This window comes from Micropterus salmoides, unplaced genomic scaffold (assembly GCF_014851395.1).
Source record: "Micropterus salmoides isolate LMB-PRFRI ecotype aquatic unplaced genomic scaffold, ASM1485139v1 Ms_hic_scaffold_15, whole genome shotgun sequence".
Taxonomy (NCBI): Eukaryota; Metazoa; Chordata; class Actinopteri; order Centrarchiformes; family Centrarchidae; genus Micropterus; species Micropterus salmoides.
Window position 1 is genome coordinate 12,796,628 of NW_024040596.1, and position 22,533 is coordinate 12,819,160.

The window sequence follows — 22,533 nt, forward strand, 5'->3', positions numbered from 1 at the left end:
GTCAGTCAGACACACACTCTTCACTTCATGTATGCAGTAGGATACCTTTGGTTAGCTCCAAAATAGATGTTGTATTTGTTTCAAAGAAGGAAATATTATTAATATTTAAAGGGAAACATAATTTCTAAGAATAGTTTAAATTATTAAATTATTGTCTCTCAGGCTGGCTACATAAAGAAATGAAGTCTGGAGCCAAAAGCACTTCTCTGAAGCTGAAGAAGCGCTGGTTTGTTCTCACCACTAATTCTCTGGACTATTACAAGTCGTCGGAGCGCAGCACCTCTAAACTGGGAACTCTGGTCCTCAACAGTCTCTGCTCTGTGGTGCAGCCAGATGAGAAGGTCTTCAAAGACACTGGTCAGTTTAAAATCATTCTCAGTCATCTTGAGCAAGGGAAATATACTTATGAGTTTAAGCACTTTGTAGGTAAATTTACTTCTGATTTGTTAAGTTGTCTTAAGCTCTACCAAGGACATATCTTGTCTCTAATTACTTTCTGCCTTGTTCACCCAGGTTACTGGAATATAATCATCCATGGACGTAAACACTCGTACCGTCTTTACACCAAAATGCTGAATGAAGCCATGCGGTGGGCCAATGCCATACAGGGAGCAATAGACAGCAAAGTTCCCATTGAAACGCCAACACAACAACTCATCAGGGACATCAAGGTACGAAAGGATTCACTTGACTGTTTCTCCCTTAATCTGGCTCGGTTGCTAATGTCATGCTAACAGTCTGTGTGCAATGTCTGGCTATGAGTTTTTATGCTAGCTGTGCTCACTAATTATGCTAATAATTTCAGAAATAATGGTGCATGACATTTTATTAACATATGAGCATTGACATTATTTTAACTCCAATTCTTTTCAGTCATGCAAACCTTTGGCAGGGACACACACTGTAGTAAAGTGAGGTACTTGTACTCACAAAGTGTGTGCCGTGATCTTTGAGTCTTGGCTTTGTTTGCTTCTAAATACTTTTGTTAACCTCTTTTCCTCACATAAAACTGTTTCCAAGCTTCACTGCAGTCATATTTTTCATCTCTGATATTGCTATTCTGTTGTTTTTCCTAAACTGACTTGATTAACTCACTTAACAAACTTCTGCCTTTTTAAAAATGCTCTACTTCGTTGTAAAGGTAATTCATGTCCACTTTACTTTAAGATCACTGATCCAATTTTCTGTCTGTCCAGGAGAGCAGTTTGAATGTGGAGGCTGTGGAGCAGACATACTGGAGGAACCCCATCCTGAGATATACCCAGCATCCTTTGCACTCCCCTCTTTTACCTCTGCCCTACGGAGATGTTAGCATCCACTGTGAGTTTTCTGGCCTGCAGCTACTGTTTGCAAGCTATTGCTGTTGACTTAGGACAAAATGAGATACACTATTTGCATTGTTTGGTGTAACACATTTTTTAAAATACATGCATTTATCTGTTTATTTCCCTTCATCAAGTAGTGGAAGATCAGTTCTATAACATAAAAGCTACACTGGCTAGAGAAAAACACTACAGGCTTCATTATTTTCATGAAATAATATAATAGAGAACAGAACTAATTGTACTGGTTGGGCTGGGATTAAAATCTCCTCTCTGTCTTACTCTCCCAGTGCAAAAGGAAAAGGGTTATACGAGCCTGCAGGACGAGGCCGTGAAGATTTTCAACTCGCTGCAGGAGATGGAGGCAGTGTCGGACCCCGTTCCAATCATCCAGGGAATCCTACAGACCTGTCAAGACTTGAGGCCATTGAGAGATGAGGTCTACTGTCAGCTGATCAAACAAACCAATCACGTCCCGCACCCCAACAGTCCTGCCAATCGCGCCCACTGGCATCTCCTGTCCTGCATGAGCTGCACATTCCTTCCCAGTCGAGGCATCCTGCGCTACCTCAAGTTTCACCTCAAAAGGTACAGGTCTATTTTTGGACACATGCATCCATCGACCCGTAACAATCCCACGATCGCAGATTACAACAGATTGAAACTTCTAGTTCACCGTCTTTGTGTCTTTTACAGGATTAAGGAGCTGTTTCCTGGCACTGAGATTGAAATGTTCGCCCATTTCATCGGCGAGTCCCTGAAGAAAACCAAGGCCAGAGAGTTTGTTCCCTCTCAGGAGGAAATCATGGCGCTGCTTACCAGACAGGAAATGACCACCACGGTCTACTGCCACGGAGGAGGCTCTTGCAAGATCTCCATCAACTCACACACCACCGCTGGAGAGGTGAGCGAACTGTAGTCATTGCTACTCAGGATATCTGAAATTTCCCTCTCCAAGATATCACTGTTGTTACTTTTTATGTGCACAAATACAGATATTTTGTCTTCTTCCATGGTTTTGTCCAGGTGGTGGAAAAGCTTATCAGAGGTCTGGCAATGGAGGACAGCAGAAACATGTTTGCACTCTTTGAACACAACAACACTATTGACCGGGCTGTGGAAAGCAGGGTTCTTGTGGCTGATGTTTTGGCCAAATTTGAAAGGTATGTTATACATGATGATGGGTTACTTTCTGTCCCAACTTATATTTGATAATATTATTATTAATTCAAGGTCCCGTTACATAGAACATAAGTACACCAGTTGATAATGACAAAAAAAGGACCAAAATACAGATATGGAAGTGACAGGCTTGTGGCTTTCCCACCAGACTGGCTGGCAGTGAGGAAGGTGAAGATGACGGCCAATGGAAACTCTATTTTAAACTCTACTGCTTCCTGGATGTGGAGAGCATGCCTAAAGAAGGAGTGGAGTTTGCATTCATGTTTGAGCAGGTACTCCTCGTGTTCCACTTTATTCGAGAGTCTTTTAAATCACAAGTTGCAGCTAGTGCTAACAACACACTACTTTGCTGTTCCTTCAGGCCCATGAGAGTTTGACCCGGGGCCACTTCCCTTCCCGAGAAGAGACCCTGCAGCACCTGGCCGCTCTACGCCTGCAGTTTCTGTACGGAGACAAAGCACGGGTCACCTGGAGCCTGGAAAACGTCTACCCCGTTGGCCGCCTGCGCAGTCGCATCCTCCAGTTTACCAAGGTGGGTGGAGCCTCGGGGTCGGGACAAACTCTGGAGCGTCGGAGAACAAGCTTCCTGGACGGGACCCTACGGCGGGGGTTAAAGACCGGCTCGATGAAGAAGCAGCGCATGGAGGAGGAGCAGATGTTGGAGATGTGGATAAAGGAGGAGATGTCTGCCACCAGGGCGAGCATCGTGGAGAAGTGGTCCCGCCTCACTGGTCTGGACCAGCATCAAGCCATGCTCAAATACATGACCATCATCAAGGAGTGGCCTGGATATGGATCCACACTGTTTGATGTCGAGGTAGGTTTACTGGGTCTGGGTCGATCAGGTTTTTTATTTTGCTTGTAAGGATGCACTGATCCTGTAGATCAGATCAGTGGATCGCTAGTTGCCATCCTGCTGCACACATTGGATGATGTTTATGAGTTCCTGTGTTTGTGTCGTAGTGCAAAGAAGGAGGCTTCCCTCATGATCTCTGGTTGAGCGTGAGCGCTGAAAATGTGTCCGTCTACAAGAGAGGAGAGCCCAAGCCTCTGGAGACCTTCCCATATGAGCACATCATTTTCTTCGGTGCTCCGCAGCCCTGCACCTACAAGATCACCGTGGATGAGAGAGAAATGTTCTTTGAAACACCACAGGTACATCATCTTTTCTCTATATATTAGATTGTGCATGTTTGTTAGAGGAAACAGTATTTCAGAATATCAGTCGGTTGATATGACTCAAAAAATGTTATACACATCTGTATATCTTTGCCTGTCTTGTCGTCTCTTGGGTGACTGTGTGTTTCGTCTGTACATTGGCAGGTTGGAGAGATCACAAAGATCATGAAGGCCTACATAAACATGATCGTGAAGAAGCGCTGCAGTGTGAAGTCTGCATCCAGTTATGGCACCAGCTGGATCAGGTGATTGACTTGACAGGAGACCAAATGTACTCAGCTACTGTACACCTGACAGACAACAAAAAACATAGACAGATGATGCAGAGATGGTGTTTCAGAGCTTTTGACTGTCCAGAAAGAGTCCTGTCTTTAGAGACGCAAAAACGTTTTGTGTTTTTACTGCTTATGGCAAAAGTTGGATCATTCAATCATCTGCATCCCTTTTAAGCTTTACAGTCCTCCCGAGTGTTGCTTCCCTCCATACAGTCTCCAAACATGTTACTCTCATTAGTTACACTGGTCATTTCTCACTTCCTAATTGAAATGTACTTCAGGTATCTGTGAATTGTTTTTTTAATATCCAGGAAAACCGGACTTTTTCCACCAAACCCTGTCTTTCACAATTCATAGCAGACATTCGAATCTAAATCTGGACTTTTTCAATTCCAACAGTGTACATTTTCTTTAAGCATACATCCAAATTAGGTAAAAGAATGTTGCAGTGGCAAACATACCTTTATTCAAGTGTTTTTTCTACAGATATTGCGCCCCATTGCAAAGAATGTTCTCCTGAATGGAGATTCCCTCAGGTTAATGTGTAATACAACTGTCCAAGGGAGATTATCTCCCTCATCTTGCCTTATTTAGGTTTTTAGTTTAAATATTCTGGATTTATAGATTGAGTGCAGATGTGGCCTTTCAGGAATGGAGAATAAACTTTGGGTTGTTTAGTATCTGTGTGTGGTAGTTAAGGCTTCCACTGGTGCGTGTGCCACAAAAGCCTGTCCCTATCTTAAAGGAAAAAAAATGATAAGTAATAATAATGAGAAATAATTGCAGCAAACAAAGGAATCCAACATGAATAACCACTGCATCAGTGGAGATGCAATGTTTATAACCACTGCAGTCGAGTATTTTCTCAAAAGGCACCGGTTACTAAAATCATTTGAACAATTTGCAGTTCTGTCATAGAACAAGTACAGTACTTTGTGTTGAGCTGTTTTATTGTGTATTGACTTGAGGGTGTGTCTAACTTTTTGAAGCTGTAAATGATGCTCAAGGTTTTTAGAAATAAGCAGGATGTAGCTTGTTCAGTACGTCTGTGTCTGAAGATTGTTTTACTGTGTTTTTTCAGTGATGTTGAAGGCCTTGTGAGAGTGGGCTATTTATTTATTGAAGTATCAGTGGATTGAGAAAATAAGCTGACTGAGCGAGGTGAACAGTGTGCTGGAAATGCATTGATGCAGTTTGGCTAGTACTTTTGTTTTACTATTATTTGTGCATTTCTCCATTTTGTGCCCTGAGCTTTTGTCGACATAAAATACCCTAAGTGTGGTGCCCTAAACACCCACGCTCAATTCCTTCTATTACCTTACTAACCTGAGGATAAGTTCCCCCCGCCACTTGAGAGGATTGAAGCCTATGCCAGTCGACGTACTGCATAGTTCATCATAAGAGTCGATCCAAACATAATGAGCTTAGTATTTACCTCACATTGCATCACTGTCTTCCATTGCTCTCCAATCGTACTCACTTAGGCGATCTGGTCAGCTGCCGGCGGCCACACCAGAGACTGATCTTGCCACTGACGATGACTGTATTTCTGAGATTTCTGATTGTTTTGAAGAAGAAAAATCAGAAAATGTTTTATAAGAATTTAAAGATGCTTTAATAAATTATTGTATTTCAAAACGCTGTTTTGTGTTTGTTATTATTGTCTCATGTTCTGTTGGTCTTACAGAGGACAAAATGGTATGTACAGTTAATGTGTCTGGCTGTGGATCTCAATCTCCATTAAACATTTATATGTTACTGCAAAAATACATCATTATGAGACGGCTAATACGGACATATAGTTGAAACACCAAAGCTGGGATTTTGGGTAAGTGCCCATGTGTACTAACACCTCATTTTGTTTGGACAGTGAAATGAATGCATTGCATAGTTGTGCCACAGCTGACTCTACAGCTACAGCATGCATTATTGTGTCAAGATGGTGGCTTTGCAGCAGACCGTTGGTACTAGTGTAGTCCCTTTTGCCAGGTGGGAGATATTGTAGCTGATATATTTCTCAGCCCCGGAGGCTGATAACATGTTACAGCTGCAGTTAGCCTTTTCACAATGGGCTGCTTGTAATGGACAATATGAAATGAATGCATCATTAGACTTGAGTAGAGGTCTAATTAGCCAAAGCGATTGAGAACACCTGTATGGATGAGCAGGGCCTTTAAACATAAGTAAGTGAGGGTCTGTGAGGATAATATGGCACAGCCTACAAAGACGAATCTACTTGATGTATTATTCTGTTAGTGGAAGGGGTTTAAGTTTCTCTGATATTCCTCAACTGCTTTTGGTTGATACTGTAGGTAGGTAGGTGGATACATTTATTGTCACAATGTAACGGATAATATAATGAAATTGAGCTTTGTAACTTCCTTCTGCCACATAGCAGACAATATACATTAATACAGAGCTTTCTTCACAAGCATGGAGATGTGAGATGACCATGTCAGGTTCTCTGTGATGCTGATTCCCAGGAACCTGAAACTCTTCACCTGCTCCACCTCAGCACCACTGACGTAGACAGGAGTGTGTCTTTATCTCCATTTTCCTGAAATCGGGGATCAGCTCCTTGGTTTTGCTGACGTTGAGCAGTAGGTTGTTCTCTGTACACCACTCTGCAAGATTATCAATTTCCTCCCGATATGAAGTCGTTGTTATATCGTTGTTTGAAATCCGGCCGATGATGGTGGTGTTGTCCGCAAACTTCACAACAGAGTTATCTCCATGTTGGGGGATGCAGTCGTGGGTGTACAGCGTGAACAGGAGGGGGCTGAGCACACAGCCCTGGAGGGCTCCGGTGTTGAGCACTAGAGTGGAGGAGGTGAGTCCGCCAATCCAAACTAACTGGGGTCTGTTAGTGAGGAAGTCCAATATCCAGTTGCAGAGTGTTTGCTGATCAGTTTCATGGGGGAGATTGTGTTGAATGCTGAGCTGAAATCCACAAACAGCATTCTGATATAGGGAAGAGCGGGGTGATTTGAGCCTGTGGGGAAGTTGAGCTACCCCTTGTTTCTCAGCAACTATAGACAAAATTGGGTACACACATTTTTGAAGAGTCAATCATTTTACACACCCTGTGATAGAGAGAGGCCCATGGAATAAGTGATAAGCACATTTAAGATCAAAACTGTTTATTTGACATTCAAAAGGAGTTCTGATTCTTGTGTCTGAACAATTATAGACAGGTTTGAGAACATCTTACGCATGTGTTAGTGGTTTAGGAAGTTACAATATGAGGCTATACTGTTAGCATGATATTACTCTTAAAGTGCTGGATGACACAAAGTTACAAAGACCTGGGGGAAGTTGAGCCAGATATTTTACTGTTATTTTACATTACATTCTTATGTATCACCGAAATGATGTGACATTATGCATTTTAGACCAGCAACCATCACATCATGCTTCTATAAATTAAAGACAGACAGGCTTCAACTCCTTATGTATTTGGACAGAGTAGTGGGAGAGGTACAAAATGGGAAGTCTGTTCATCAGGTGGCACAAGACATGACGATAAACAGGATGGCTTTAAAGCAATATATTGAAATGACATTGACGTCCCTGACGCCCATGTGGCTCAACTTATCCTCTCCTTGAGCATTGCAGTCCACTTTTTTGGTTTATTTTAGATCTAACTGTATTATTCCCAGGGATGCAGCACATCCTAAATTATATGTACATGTTTTAGTTGGAGACATTACTGCCATGTCCTGACTTTATAGACACATCAAGTAAAAACTGGCTCAACTCACCCGGTCTCCCCTAGGTGTTGTTTTTCTCAAAGTGGTGTGAGGGCTGAGTGGAGGGCCCTCACACCACTTGAGGGTTTCTCAAAGCACTTCATCAGAATGTGCTGTAAAGGGATAATCAGATGTATCAGGAATGTTATAAACGGCACTATTCCTCATGGAGGACCAGTCTGGGGAACTAAACTGATATATTGTTACATTACATTATGGTAAATACTGTGTTAAAGACCAGTAAAATATTTCCCCTTTAGGATTCTACATGACATTTGAACATGTTGAATATTGTGGCTCTTTGTTATCTTTTTTTATTATTATTTAATATGAACTAAAATAAAAATAATGTGTACTAAAGTTTTTTTTTTTTACATCAATCTATCTGTAAAAGTATACAGTTGTGAAAAAGTTAATAATAAATAAAAAAAAAATTCCAGATATGAGAGAACGGACACATTTTATCTTCTACATTATGTTGAACATTTCCTGGCGTTACTGAAGACGATGCTTCGCTCTGCAGCTGTTTCATGACACGATTGTCAGGAGTTCGTGACGTCAGCCCAGGGGTCCACCCTTCAGTTCGACTTGAAACTGTTAGTTTGAGCAAGTCGATGGTCTCACGATGTCCGGAGTTTGCAGATCTTCAGCCTTTCGTTTTGTCTTGGTTTTCTACGGTATTATTATTACAACCACAGATGCGCAGACACCGACTCCTTCTCCAGCTCCGGGTAAGTTTAGGCTATATAGGCTTTAGCTGTTGTGCTTTGTGTTGTCCAGCCAGAGTCAGGAGACTGTCACATGACGGCAGCAAAATGGATTTTCTCCTAATTATAGGAGCAAAGATAAACATCTTAATTCCCCTCTTTATGGTCATTTGTTGTGTCCTACATAAAGCAAACTTCACACTAGTTTGTCTTGTATCAAAGTGCGTCACTGAATCATATACGCCACTGCTAATGATTTGTCATTGTGGGCAGAAAATAATATCTATAGAAGATTTTATTTTTATTTTATTTTTGTTTTTATTCACTTTCTTTTAAGCTCAGTTATACAACTAATTGAATCTACACAGTCAAAGCAGGGCCGGTAATCTCTCCAACCTACTGTATAACTAACGGAAACTTATCTCTGTTTCAGCTCCATGTGCCTTGAGATCCAACACCAGTTGTGCTGAATGCCTGCAGAATGTAACAGTAAGTCACATGCACTTCAGCCAAATACAAATACTACAACTGTCTTTAGTTGTGGTTGGTGATGTGTTGCTATAAATGCCAAAGAGAAGATGCTAAACAAAGTGTCTGTTGCTGCATTTGTTGCAGTGCTTGTGGTGTACACCAACCAAACAATGCCTGGACTACCCAGTGAGGAACATCCTGCCCCCCAGCAGTGTGTGTCCACTGAACGATGCAAGATGGGGAGTGTGCTGGGGTGAGATTAAAAATCTATGTCAAATCTGCGTATAACGTGCAAGTATTTTTGTTTTTGGGGATTGATATTTGGGATGTGTGTGTGGAGGGCAGACTCTATGGGGTGAAGATACCTCTTACTAATCAATTATTTGACTTACAAAATGACGCTATGACTAATTATGGTACTTTTTTTGCACAGAAGGACCATAAATTTAATTTCCCCACTTCACTTTTAATAAAATAATTAAGGCTAAAAACATCAAATATTTAACTAAAGCCTAAAAGGGGCAGCCCTGGTAGTGTTTATTTAACAGGATTCGTTGCATGGCTCGTCATTAAGTGAATTTCAGTGTTTCCTTTTCTCTGTGTGTCTACCTTTTGACGTCCAGTAAACTTCCAGATTTTGATCATCACCATGTCAGTGCTGGCTGGCATCATCATCATTGCCATTCTTGTCTGCTGCCTCTGCTGCTGCAAGTGTGAAAGAGTTGGGTAAGCATGAAGTTACATGTAGTGTTGGCGGGCAAATCTGGTTCAACGTTGAAGGAGGAGGACGAGGGGAACACAATGGGTTGTTTTGCTGCAAGGCTAGGCTGATACCGCCGTCTCCAAAAGCCTGCCAGAATGTGTTACTACAGCGTAGCTCTGAAAATAGCAGTCCCCTTTCTATGAAGACATGCTCAAGTCTCTAAAAACAAGTTAACTTAATAAGTGTTGGATGAAGAGACAGTGATATATTTGATGAGATTATTGGACTGATTAACTGACTGTTAACTGGTGCTGTACAAGACTAAAAGCAAAGCACAACAGAGCATCAGTTTGAGTGTCATTTATATTTCAATGTAAGCTTTTATTTAGAGAAACATAACTATGTTGACTATTAATATAACTACACATTCTTATATTCTTCCAGAACTAAGAGAGAAGACGCAAAGGTGGAGCGACAAACCCGTGCGAGGAAGAGCCGTCAGAAAGCGAAGTAAATGGCTACTGAGGAGGCGTATGACAAGAACCAATTTTAACTACTGTAGATACAGATACAAAATACAAAGGCTCATAACAGTAAAACAGACACCAGGGGTGTCTCTTCTACACTTCCACTTGTGTTTTTAAGTGGCAGGCAAATTGGGGCACATCTCATTGATCACCACCACCATGCACTACAATGAAGTTTTATCAGTGTTTGGATATTTTCATGTTATTTCGTGGATTATCTTGATTGTAATGTTTATGGTTTGGTCTAGATAATTAATTTAAAATATATTCATATTTGTACTTGCCAAATGATGAGTTCTGTTGCTTTTTGTAAAGTTATTTAAAACTGGCAGCAATGCTTTGTGTTGATCCTTGAGTCAGGATTCAAACGCTGTGGGCGCGCGTGCTGCCAGTGTTCTCTGTTGTCTAACAATTTGTCTTTGTTTCATCCCCAACAGGAGAACAGAAATGCAGCTGAGGCATGATGAAATCAGGCAGAAATATGGTGAGTTTTTTGTTTGTGTGTGGGTTTCAATGGGTTAATAAATGTAATTCTGAATATCTTGTTTTTCACTGAGCTATGTTTACATGCATAGTGAAAATATATTTAAACAGTGAATAAAAACTGGGTTCGGGAATAAAAAGAAAGATCAAACAAAGGGAACAATGTAAAAAGTCCTTAACAACCAAGTTAAAAAAGCAAAACATAAACAACATATTAGATTCAGTTGTGCCATCTACTGGATAGAAACTGCAATGTGCATGACTGATACAAAATAATTTAATTCCCAAATTTTACCGACAATGGTTTTTGGAAGACAAGGATTTTTGAAATTAGTCAATGTCTCCATTTTCCTTTTCAGGTCTGGCAAAGGATAATCCATATGCCCGTATGAATGATCATTAAGAAGAATCTCAGCAATGATTCCTTAGAAAAAATCCCTTAAGATGATCTTACTGATGCCAGTAACATTGAGATACATATGCAGGATAAACTGCACGTGATTATCTGATTTGATTTCAGTGAGTCAGTGTTTGCAGGAAAATGTCACCAAGATGCTCTGAAGAAATTCTGACTCATGCGTTATGTTTCAAACACGGTCTCTTCATCTAATGATTCATTTTTTATATGTGGCTCTCTGCTATTATGCTAAATTAATATTTCTTATGCCTTTATGTGGCTGTTAATGGTTATGTGGAAATCTTTTCAGTTAACTTCATTCCACACAGGAAACTAGATGTGAGGGCAAATCTTTTAAAAACATATAGTGCACCATGATATGCAAACATTATTGTTTTATTTTGCACAAAAATATTACTAAGAATTCTACAACTGCAGAGCACCTCGGAGCCTGTGGTGCGTCTTTAATAACCAGCAGTTTTATTTTCATACTAAATTTGTGATACACACTATTTAACTGATCGGCATTCATGTCTTAAGCCAAACCATTTATTTTTACATACAAAGTTCATTTATGACATGTAACACATTGTACATGTTTTTTTGCTATTTTAAATGTTGATAAATATAAGAGTTTGTTTCAGAACTTTCTTGTATAAAAGAAATGTGTGTTCTTGAACTTACATGCGAGGTATTTCATTTTTGTGCAGCTGTTGTTAAAAAAAAAATTGTGACTATTTCTATTGAAATTTAATGAATGTGATTTTTCTTTTGTGTGATAAGTTTTAAATCAATTTCCAAATTCACAAATGCGCCATTTTTTCATCCCCATCCCACCCATTTTTTTTTTTTTTTTTTTCAAGAAAAACGAAGATCTGATAGAAAGTATGGAACCATAAATCCCACTTGGAAATCCATGTCATTAATGTGCTTACACCTCACCCTTTCAATTATGCAGGAAATACACACTCCCCATTTGCGGAAGACATTTTCTGCCCTATTCATACATACTATGTGTCATTCTATTATATGCAGCAGTCTTTCCTAAATCTGTCCTGGAAGTTGCATTTCAGTCCTAAGAATAATTTGCCATTTGGTTATTATTGCTATCTTGGCCCACCCTTCAATGATTACAGCAAAACAGATAGTAGATACAGTCTTCTGAAGATACAAACTGCAAACCTGTGAGATCACAATATAGCTATGAATCTTCATCCAATTGTTGAATTTGGGGGCATGTCCAAAGAATCCTTAAAGTATATAAGTCTATAACCCAGTGAGGGACAATGTAATATTCTATATTAAATGAGCCTTATTCCAAAATCCTTGACATGACTTTTTGAGAGTTGCTTTAGATTTCACCCTGTGAAAAAATGTTTATCCTGAGACCATCTTTATTTGATAAGTGGAATACTGACACAACCCTATTAGAGTCTGCAGAAAAAGAAAGAAAAAAAAAAAAATGTCATAGTATTTCTGATTGGTATGTTGTGTTTCTGGCTCCCACTGCAATGAGGTTAAGTTTTATTAGTTAACTATTTGGATCGTTAGCTTAATGCTTATGAGTGCCCGCGGCCTGAACTAAAGGGCTGTTTTGCAGAAGGGCACTTTTGTTTTCCCTATATCGCGGGAATGCGCAAATTAACTTGCGCGCTCACGTATCCGCGGCCCCGAAGACAAGTGGAGCACGTGACCATTTTGGTCGAATTACATTTTAAATTTCAGTGCGCGCTCCTGGTCCGAACGATAGAGCCGGAGGAACTGATAACCCGCTTCACCATTAACAATCCGTCTCCACGCTACTAATAAATCCCTGGGAAAATAGCACAATGTCCGAAGAGAAGCCAAAGGTCAGTAACGTTACTGTGTTTCTTCAGAGGAACATCTTTTTCATGTTTGCCTTTAGGTGCTAATAACGCAAGCTCCAAGTTAGCACATTCTGCTAAGCTAGCCCTGCTTCCAGGCTACAGATACCGCATTTGAGCGGGTCGACGGAGAAAACAAAGGTTGACCAATTTGCGGATCATTTGGCTGTAGGCGCACAGTTTTTGTGTGTTTGCAGTGTCACGCAAATATGAACACCAGCTACCTCTACTCATTTGTTTATCGTTATATGAAGCCATATTTGCTAACGTCGGTATCGGGATTGCCTACGAAATGAGTGATTAGTGTTTTCCCTTCATTTGCGCCATTGTGGCATTCTGCGCCAGTTTGAACACGGACTAGCTTGCTATGCTAACCACAGGAAGAACCAAATGGAGTAACTAGCATTGTGTGCCTGCCTTTAGGATCACGCTTGGCATGTAAATGTCAAGTTAGCTCACTTAAATTGTATTTTTATTCAAGTTTCCTGTTGTAACTTTAGATTAACGTCATACCACCGGACACCGCTAACGTTAGTTAAATTAATTGATGGCGATCGCTGAAAGTGTCGGTGGTTGCTTGTAGTAACAGCGTTGGTTGAAAACAGGAAGAGGAAGCGTTGCTGGTTTCCTGGATGCTTTTTGTCCCAATTTAATTAAATTTCCAGTATATTCCCATCTGTTCTATTTTTGGGTTTAGCAGTGTAACGTTATGTGAGTAAAATGGTGTCGCTATCAGGATTCACCAGCTGCACTTTGAATGTATGTGTTTTGTTTTTTATTTTATTTTATTTTTTTTAAAGGGTAAGCAGCATTTGGGAGTCAGCAGTGTGTCCAAACATTTGTCTAAGTTACTTTCTTCAACACCGTGGAAGCGGGACCTTTGTGAAGCAGCTGTAACTCACAGGCTGAGTGTTGCTTGGCCTCCTCATGTGTAACTTGCGACCTATTGTCGGCTTGACTTGTGACACTTGCAGTGAGTTTTATGTGCACATTGAATAAATTGGCAAATATACCCAAACGTCAAATCCATGAATTAATTCCCATTAGTTTGTTTACAGAATCACTTTATTCCACATGAACACAGTTTTTACAGCCTAGTAAAATGAAAGGGTTGGCTACATGCATGCAGGGCCTTTTTATGTCATGACAGTGTTTGCATTATTACATAAGTCAACATGTTTAACTTCATGTTAAGCGAGTAAATGTTTGGACACATTACACTGTTTTTTGTTTTTTCTATTGACAGGAATGACATGACTCCCAAATGCTGTTGTTTTTTTTTTTTCCTTTATATATATTTATTCAAAGTGCAGCTATTCCTGTCTGCAACACCATTTCACTCACATGATGTTACAAAAAAATTTAATTAAATTAGGACAAATGGCATTCAGGAAGATTGCAACTCGTCCTCTTTCTGTTTTCAACATCTGTCATCAAGCAACCACCAACGCATTCACCACCAGTTAATGTGACCACAGGGCAATCTGTAGCACTTGTATGTTGCTGCTGCTGATGACGGTTTTTGTTGCAGGAAGGAGTGAAGACGGAAAATGACCATATTAACCTCAAGGTAGCTGGTCAGGATGGGTCGGTCGTACAGTTCAAAATAAAAAGGCATACTCCGCTCAGCAAACTAATGAAGGCATACTGCGAAAGACAGGTAAGACTGAAACATAAAGATTGAATCCCCTGTGGTAACGGTAGACTTCTGAGCTGACTTAATAACACTTATGTCATATCAACTAACTGTTGTTTATATTTTGTTTATCGCTAACTGGATGAAGGGTCTCACTAAAATGCTGTTCTGTCTTTTACAGGGATTGTCAAGTCGTCAGATAAGGTTTAGGTTCGATGGGCAGCCAATTAATGAAACGGACACACCTGCACAGGTTGGTGAAAGCTGGACTCAAAGTCCAGAATATGAAGAGCTGTACTAAAAGCCCATGTAGTCTAGTCATAGACATGGATAGTTTTTACAGATGCTTTTGTTTTGTTTTTTGAGGTCTATAATGTTTAATTTTTATTCTGAAGCACAAATACATGAACATCTGTCAGAGCGTAAGTATTTATTTCTTTACTAAACGTACTTACATCATCAGTAATGGAGAATGAAGATAGTGTCATTAGTACTGTAGTTATTTTGCAGCTTATGAAATTTGAGAATAAAGAATATTGAGAAGAAACTATCAGATTTTGTTTGTGCTTCTGAAAACATACAGATGAAGTAAGGTGTTGATACAGCTTCTGTCCCACAAGTTACATTAGTTTCAGTGTGCTCTTCTTTTCTTTGGAAACATTAAGTAATTAAGTTATTTTTATGTAGTCATAAATTGCTGTCTTTGCACTTTTTTGTTTTGAAATGGCATTACAAGCTGGGGTCAGATGAATCAAATTCACCTGAGTCCCCTCGAGTGTTTATAACCCATATCTTTATTGTTGAGTACAGGTATACATTTATTCTGTAGTAATTTGTTGGTAGCACTTCTTAATGTGCACAATCACTGAATGGATACAAACCCTCAGTAATGACGAATGAATTCTCCCATGTCTCCTATTGTTGTTTTAGACTTATGACAGTAAAGTGAAGGATAAGGATTTGTTGCTGCTGGTTAACATGCCCTCACCTCTTGGCTCAATTGCAGTAATCATTTAAATTGCTCAAGCATTTTAGTTGCACAAAGGAAGCAATATAGTAACAAGTACGCACAATAATAAATCTAGAAATAATCACAACCCATCAATTTGATGTGGCAAGTGTTTCTCAAGCAAGTGTTTGAGAAACATTTCCAGAAAGTAACTCCCGGTAAATCAGATTTGAACAAATGAGTTGTGTTAATGAAATGAAATGTGTTAATTAATGAGCGTTTACAGATTCTGGTAGGTGCATTTTGTTTCACTTGGACAAACCCAAGCTAGCTGTTGATCCTCGTTTCAGTCTTAATTCTAAACTAAACTAAGCTAATCGTCAGCTGATTTTTATCTTACAAACATGAGTAGTATTGATTTTTGTCTAACTCTCAGCAGGAAAACACTGATAAATGGAGCATCTTTGTCCCTGGATGTGTGTCATCTTAATTGGGTCAATGTGAAAATAATTGTTAAAAAATATATAGAACCTAATGCAAAGGCTGGTCCAAAGGTTGAATGTTGTCAAAACACAAGCAGCTAAGAAGTTACCTGACCACTCATGTCTAAAAGTGTTTACTCGGGAACTCGAGTAAATGAAGCAGAGAATCTAACCAGACTTTTAATGCCAGCTTCTGGAACTTTTCAGTGCACGTATTTCTGCTGGTGCTAAATAGCACTGAGGATTTGATACCCAACTCTACTGCCATATCAATAAATATAATGCATTTGCTGTAGAACAAATTACTAATGTGTAATTTCTTTCAATACAGCTGGAGATGGAGGATGAGGACACTATTGATGTATTTCAACAACAGACAGGAGGAGTCTTTTCTTAAGTGGGATGTGGATTCTACCCTTTGAAGAACATCCACACCATTATTTTCATGTTGTCCTCTGTTTATTTCTGTTTATCTTTTATAACGCGCCCCCCCCCCGCTTGGCTAAATGTCAAGCTGTTAATAACATAAAAGAAAGTAGCAGAGGTTTTTCATTTGGGGCCATATCCAAACGTTGAGATGCAGGGTACTTTTTTAAAATGTGTTTTATCCACATAACTGGTAGATTTGAAATTGTCCAAGGCAGGGACAAGTCTCAGATCAGATATGGCTCGTAATGAAAAACCCATTACGTTCTTTCGATATTGAGATTCTCTTGCATGTCTCATAAACCATAAGCTGAACTACATGCCAACCACCACCCCCCCCTTAAGTTTTCCAGATTGTTTGTAAGCATTCAAATTCAGGATGGGCTCCCACTATTTTTAATTCATAGGAAAACTGCTGGATGGGAGCCCGTGGTTTCTCTCCATAGATGGGGAAAGACGTTCTGACATTCTTCATGTATAAAACTTTGGTAATAGTTTTTTTTTTTTTTTTTTTAAAGAACATTCAAAATCATTTGATGTATCCATGTTGATTTTACCTTCAAAATTTGCTAATAAATTCTTGTGCAGAGAAAGATCCACATGGATGGTTTACCTCAATACTGATGCCCTCAAAGCAGATTTAACTAAAAGTGCAGTAATGTTTCTGGACCAAAAAGCTGAATGAATAATGCTCTTTTTTTAAAAGGGTTTGGTTAATATATAAAATGTAGATGTAAAGGGTTACTGTGACTGTAATAGCGGTCTTTGTTATGACACAACAGGAGTTTTCTTGATGTGTAAATTGGTTTCTTTCCCACCTTTTCAGGATTTTAGAATAAAAACAATTCACCTTTTATCAGTCCAGAAATGAGGTGTTTCATCTAATGTTATATATTTCAGTCTTTGTATTAGTAAATATTGAGCCAGTGCAGTTTTGCCAATTTCAGTACGTTTGTGCTAAATCTATCCAACATTATCACCAAATGCTTAGTTTGTTTTGACTCGTGTGTTGGTAGCAATCTTGTTTTATGAGAATGTCCACCTTCATTTTAAATATTAACAAGTTAGATTTGCAAGGTGACAAGGGAGATATCCATTTTTTTCATTTGTACATTATTTGTTGTCCCAATACTGTATACAATAAATATAGTTTGATATTCAGCCTCTTGAATTCTAAATTACCTTCCCCCTTTTTATTTTTGGACCATAAAATTTATATTTTGGCTATGCTGTTTTGCAATGCAGGGCAAATAGTTTGGCGTAAACAAACATGCAGCCATTAAGGGGCTGGGGTTAAAGGCTGGACTGCTGACTGCATATTGAAATGGCCATTCCTAACCTGGATGGTGGTTTGAGCTGTGGGAGTCTCAAGAGACACGAATAAATATTCTGGCTGATGGAAGACTCCATGTCTTCAGGGGTTATTTTTTTAAACATCATTATGATTTGTCTCCCTTGGAAAAAGTTTGTGAAGTTAAGCTGAAAATATTAGAGAAACTTGTGTTTATAATGAAGATGTCTGATCCAGAGAGGGTACTACACTTGACATACATAAGAGGGCGTTGTTGTTCTGAAGATTCAGGGGACCTCTGTTACATCTACTTTGAATCGCTGAAGTCTCTGGCCCTTAAATTAGAATACAAAGACACATTTGTTGCCCCACTCCAGCCTTAACTTCATGAGTCTTCTCTTATTTAAGAGGACTTCATTTCACAGATGTTACTATACTGTGCAGCCAAATGAACTCCCCGTGAGCCTCCTCACACAGTGGTCTGATTGTGCTGCCTTTATTTTTGGCATCTCCTTTGCATTTTATATTTCCTCGCGGAGATATCTGAAGCCTTTCATATTTCCCCAGACTTCTGAGCGATGCAGCTGCAAGGTGCCCTCTCCACCCATACATTCTGTGGTCTCTAATGCACAGCGTCTTGGAAATAATGCATGTTGTGTTTGGTGAAAACAGACCAATTAAACTGAGAAATGTTTAGGGAATGTTTGTTTTATTTGATCTTCCTGGCACCATTTTCCCAAATCACCTGTGAGGTTGGACTGACTGACTGGCTCCTGGAAAGAGGGACAGGGCCAAAGATACTAATGAAACATAGTTTACATAATTGGAGGGCCCTGTGAGTCCAAAAACCTCCTTGAGTCTGCACACAGTACGTATGTACTGGATCACCCAACACAGACGTTAACTGTAACATTCAATGCATTCCCATTTCTCGTCGTGCTGTGAGTCACCATCAGCTGTGTCAGGGACGCTTGTAAGGGAGTACATACCCTCAATTGTTTTTTCACCATGGTTAATGGAGAGACGTGTTATTGCTTTAAAGCTCATTCATTGTCACACTCTGCTCTGCTGTCATTGTACAGTAAGGCCTATTTGTTTTTATTGTGACAAGATAAGTGGATTACTGAGTCCAACTACACAGTCAGTTAAATGTATTTAGAATAAAAGGGAGTTATTATTTTCATATGAGAAACAAATGTGTATTCCATGAGTTTATGTTTATATGAGTGACTAACATGGGCTTCTGTGCATGTAAGACATAATTGCACAAGAACTAATAGGACCTAATATTTTGGGGAATGAAACATGGCCCTCCAAGATTACCAACAGTGTGAAGCAGACCCCTGCTTAAAATACATCAATAGCATTACAAAAATAACATTTTTAATCATTTCACAAATTGACCCTAGTCATGATGAGCATGCTCAACATCTGTCCTCATTATAGGTCACATGTTGGAGCTGGACAAACCCTCAAATCACAGCTACTATGTATTTGTTTGTCTAAATCCCAATCTTTAAACTCTTTCCTTAACAGTGGTAGTTGCATTCTTGGTGTGTTATTCCTCTAAGTAAACAGAATCCAATAGGCCTAAGTAGATAAACATGTAGTACACAGTACATATATTATATAACACAGACTGAACTTAACTCGGGACACGTAATGATTATATGAGGTCAGTCAGTTGTGAGTCGCATCCTCAGTGTGTCCAGCCAGCAACCTCAGATGTGACGCCCTCCTCCACTGAATCAGTCCAGCAGCCTGAATGAAACCACTGTGCATCTGGAGAACCTCTGGATAGTCTCCAGAGCGCTGCATGCTGATGTCACCCTCTTGTGCGTAATGTGGTCCCCACCCAGTCAGCAGATCTGATTTCATCGTAACTGTGTTATCAAGTAATTACAGTTATACAATGATTCTTTAAACTAAAGTTAAAAAAGGTACAGGCATTGTGCAGGGATAATGGATCATTTCAGACCCTTTATTTATATCAAAACAATATCCCCCTGGAGATGTTTTTATTGTCCCTTGATCAAATTATTTCAATAAACGGGACCCAGTAGGTGATTTTTAGTGTCCACGTTCAGTAAAAGAATAGGCCTACACAAAATATGTATATAGCATATTTAGTATTTAGCAGTTCTATTAAATCGAAATTACAATTGCAGTTACAATATCAAGAATCGGGCTAGGCTTGTATGATAATCCTGCAGTCATGTGTGTTTTCATCCTGTCTCAGTTGATAAGAATTTTTTTCTAAACACAAATGTAGTGTTTCAAACAGGAAGACTGTGATTCATATTTAACAGCCTGTTCATGAAAAGACAATGATTAAATGTGATTTATTTAAATTAATATTTCATTTATGGTATTGTGTTCAAGCTACATCTTTTCTCAATAAGTGACAATATAATCTTTATTAATCAATTTATTATTTTTTAAACCCAATTCAATCAATAATACTTCTTAACCTAATTTCATACAAGGTAGGTTGAGTGGGGAATGGTTGTCTTTCTTGCATTAATTGTAGGCCTATGTAGGTTTTCCCCTCAGAAACTGATGAAGTGGTAGCACCCAAAATGGACGTGTTAACACGCTATTTTCTGTCCTCTTAAGACATTCAAATTTGCTGTGTTAACAGGATGTTTTATGTGGTTTTAAGAAAACCATTCCCTGCTCCCCAGGAGGAAAAAACTTGCTCTAAATCTGCCAAAAAACTGAAGAGTTTTTGATCAAATTCAAGGGTGTAGAATTTAGTAGGGATGTTAGTTAATATCCAGTGACTACTGAATTGTCCCTAGTAATAATTTTGATCTTAACAAATCACTGTTTTCTGTCAGCGTCTAGTCAATGTATATAGTACACAAACAGTTAACAGCTCTTGTTCTCTACTCCCAGTCCAATGCGCTTCTAAGTTTTGAAAGATTGTGTCCTCCCCTTTCATATGCCTCACAGTGGTTTGGTCAGCTGCCTACCTTTTTCAGACCCCCAGCGACTTTATTTGGCGCTGGGAGACGCTTTTCTTGTCCCCACCAGCAGTGCCATGAAATATTGAGAACAATCAATAAGGGATGTTATTATTTAAACCTGTACTTTTACTGTTAGTGAAAATTATCAATAAGAAAGAACTGTTAATATTGGTAAAGCTACTTGTGATGAATTGACTGGAGTTGTTGCTTTGTGTATTCACAAGCTACTTTGGAAAATATTGTTAAATGTGATAGTCTGGCTAACCTCAAAGGTGATAGCTGACACTGACACAAATCATACATTTTCCACAATAAAAAGAAGCTTTACGTTACTGAGTAATTACTCTAAAACTTTGTTCATGTAAATACTCACATGCTCAGTTAAGTACTTACTCCACTTGTAAAAAAAAAAAAAATAACACCCTGTGACAGGCAAAGCCAAGTTTATAAGGGAAAAAAATATTTTGAGGTAAGAAAGTAATTTTTAACTATTTTTGTTATAGAATTGTCTGTTTTGTAGTTAAACTCGTCAAACTTCAAAAAGTCAAAATCACGTTCATTGTGTGTCTATGTAGATATTATTCATGCAAGTTGTCAGTACTAATGTTTGAGCTGTCACTAATGTTTAATTGTTCCATTTTTATGTTCAAATGTTAGTGTAAGACTTTCGCTTCTCTGTGGGCCCATGAGGCCTGCACTCCAAGTTTTCCTAATACTCCTCATTACATAATTTTACATTTCACCCCAAAGTATCCAAGTATTCCAGACTAGGGGGTAAATTGTAACATTTTACTCCTTGTGCTTGAGACTAAATCATGCAGTTTCTGTCTGTGTTGTAGAGGTAACAGATACACATTTAATAGCAGACATGTGTTACTAGTTTGTATCACAATTTCAACATCACTGGCTTAAAAGAGCTCCAAGAGAGACGTGTCAACCATTTTACAAACACCCCAGGTCTCCCCTACATACTGTCCCTGTAATAATCTCTCAATTGCCTGAGGGGGGTTGCAGGACCCCCAGTTTGTTGTCTCCCACAATGGACTCAAAGTACCACAATGCAACACAGAAAATATCATCTCCTTAGCTACGGCTTTAGGAACTACGCCCCAAGAAGAAGAAGAAGAAGAAGTGGGAGGTGTGCTCCTGAAAAGGCTCATTGTAGGGAGGGATGAGAGCGTGTGCATCCGCGGAGTGTGTGTGTGTGGTGTGAGTGTTTGGACCCCCCCCCCTCCTCCTCAACTAGCTGCGGAGAGATTAGTGAAGCCAGCTCCACTCACTACTAACAGACGTGTGTGTGGGGGGGTTTGCAATACGCGTGAATCATGCTCGTCGTCATTACTACCGGCTGGGAGTGGAGCCGAAATTGTGCAAGATACGGATAACAGCGAAGAGAGGACCGTGTGGACTGACTGAAGTTTCCAGGTCTCCTCATTCTGCCTTGAAAAATGCCTCACCGGGGGCTCCTCTTCTGCTGCCGCTGCTGCTCGGACCCATCTCATTACGCTGCCTCTCTCACGTGTGCTTTATGCTGAAGAAGAAGTGACCGGGATCAACCTGTAAAGGAGCCTGTGAGGGCGACTGAAGCCAGAAACCCAAGCGCGTGCGGATATTTTCCCTTTTGCGCCGTGCGGAGATTTTCCTCAAGTGGAAGGAGGTGTGCGAGTTGAGGGGGAGAAGTTGTACTTGTTGGTCAAATAGGAAACATGGGGAACGCAGGGAGCATGGACCAGCACACTGATCTCAGAGGACACAACATGCCTCTCAAACTGCCTATGCCTGAGCCAGGTGAACTGGAGGAAAGATTTGCAACCGTTTTGGTAAGACCAAAAAAGTCGTTTTCATCTGTCCGCTCTTTGTTCTCTCCATGCTTCAGTGTCCTGGGACGGGACAGCTGTGCGTGTGTGTGCAGGTTGGATC

At 39.7% G+C, this 22,533-nt stretch overlaps 4 protein-coding genes across 9 annotated transcripts in view; all 4 read left to right on the forward strand.

Annotated features, from left to right (window-relative positions):
• Positions 1–5,593, forward strand: part of myo10l3 (myosin X, like 3) — a 56,393-nt gene extending 50,800 nt beyond the window's left edge. Inside the window, exons 32-41 of the mRNA XM_038720380.1 lie at positions 163–357; positions 514–671; positions 1,197–1,320; positions 1,613–1,910; positions 2,019–2,226; positions 2,349–2,485; positions 2,653–2,776; positions 2,866–3,321; positions 3,468–3,659; positions 3,828–5,593. Of these exons, the coding sequence (XP_038576308.1) occupies positions 163–357; positions 514–671; positions 1,197–1,320; positions 1,613–1,910; positions 2,019–2,226; positions 2,349–2,485; positions 2,653–2,776; positions 2,866–3,321; positions 3,468–3,659; positions 3,828–3,932 (1,997 nt within the window). The 3' untranslated portion in view covers positions 3,933–5,593. The remainder of the gene's footprint in view (positions 1–162; positions 358–513; positions 672–1,196; positions 1,321–1,612; positions 1,911–2,018; positions 2,227–2,348; positions 2,486–2,652; positions 2,777–2,865; positions 3,322–3,467; positions 3,660–3,827) is intronic.
• Positions 5,594–8,271: 2,678 nt separating this feature from the next.
• pttg1ipb (PTTG1 interacting protein b) lies at positions 8,272–11,853 on the forward strand. The gene is made up of 7 exons (XM_038720382.1): positions 8,272–8,438; positions 8,848–8,903; positions 9,030–9,138; positions 9,509–9,611; positions 10,033–10,098; positions 10,553–10,599; positions 10,958–11,853. The coding sequence occupies exons 1-7, from the start codon at positions 8,333–8,335 to the stop codon at positions 10,999–11,001; spliced, it is 531 nt and encodes a 176-aa protein (XP_038576310.1). The 5' UTR covers positions 8,272–8,332; the 3' UTR covers positions 11,002–11,853.
• An 835-nt stretch (positions 11,854–12,688) lies between these two features.
• On the forward strand, positions 12,689–17,514 carry sumo3b (small ubiquitin like modifier 3b). Its single transcript, XM_038720383.1, has 4 exons — positions 12,689–12,845; positions 14,392–14,520; positions 14,678–14,749; positions 16,259–17,514. The coding sequence occupies exons 1-4, from the start codon at positions 12,825–12,827 to the stop codon at positions 16,322–16,324; spliced, it is 288 nt and encodes a 95-aa protein (XP_038576311.1). The 5' UTR covers positions 12,689–12,824; the 3' UTR covers positions 16,325–17,514.
• Positions 17,515–21,775: 4,261 nt separating this feature from the next.
• fmnl2a (formin-like 2a) overlaps positions 21,776–22,533 on the forward strand; it is a 59,814-nt gene continuing 59,056 nt past the window's right edge. For 5 of the 6 annotated variants that reach the window (XM_038720388.1, XM_038720386.1, XM_038720385.1 and 2 more), the window contains exon 1: positions 22,320–22,433. In XM_038720388.1, the coding sequence (XP_038576316.1) occupies positions 22,320–22,433 (114 nt within the window). Of the gene's footprint in view, positions 22,434–22,533 lie in introns of all 6 variants that reach the window. The other variant, XM_038720384.1, reaches the window with a different exon arrangement.

Bases quoted from the DNA above. Each gene is read 5' to 3' on its own strand.
- pttg1ipb (XM_038720382.1), top strand. From the start codon at position 8,333: ATGTCCGGAGTTTGCAGATCTTCAGCCTTTCGTTTTGTCTTGGTTTTC. The intron at 8,439-8,847 runs GTAAGTTTAGGC...TCTCTGTTTCAG, and splicing joins GACTCCTTCTCCAGCTCCGG to CTCCATGTGCCTTGAGATCC. The intron at 9,139-9,508 runs GTGAGATTAAAA...TTTGACGTCCAG, and splicing joins AAGATGGGGAGTGTGCTGGG to TAAACTTCCAGATTTTGATC.
- sumo3b (XM_038720383.1), top strand. From the start codon at position 12,825: ATGTCCGAAGAGAAGCCAAAG. The intron at 14,521-14,677 runs GTAAGACTGAAA...TGTCTTTTACAG, and splicing joins AGGCATACTGCGAAAGACAG to GGATTGTCAAGTCGTCAGAT. The intron at 14,750-16,258 runs GTTGGTGAAAGC...CTTTCAATACAG, and splicing joins AAACGGACACACCTGCACAG to CTGGAGATGGAGGATGAGGA.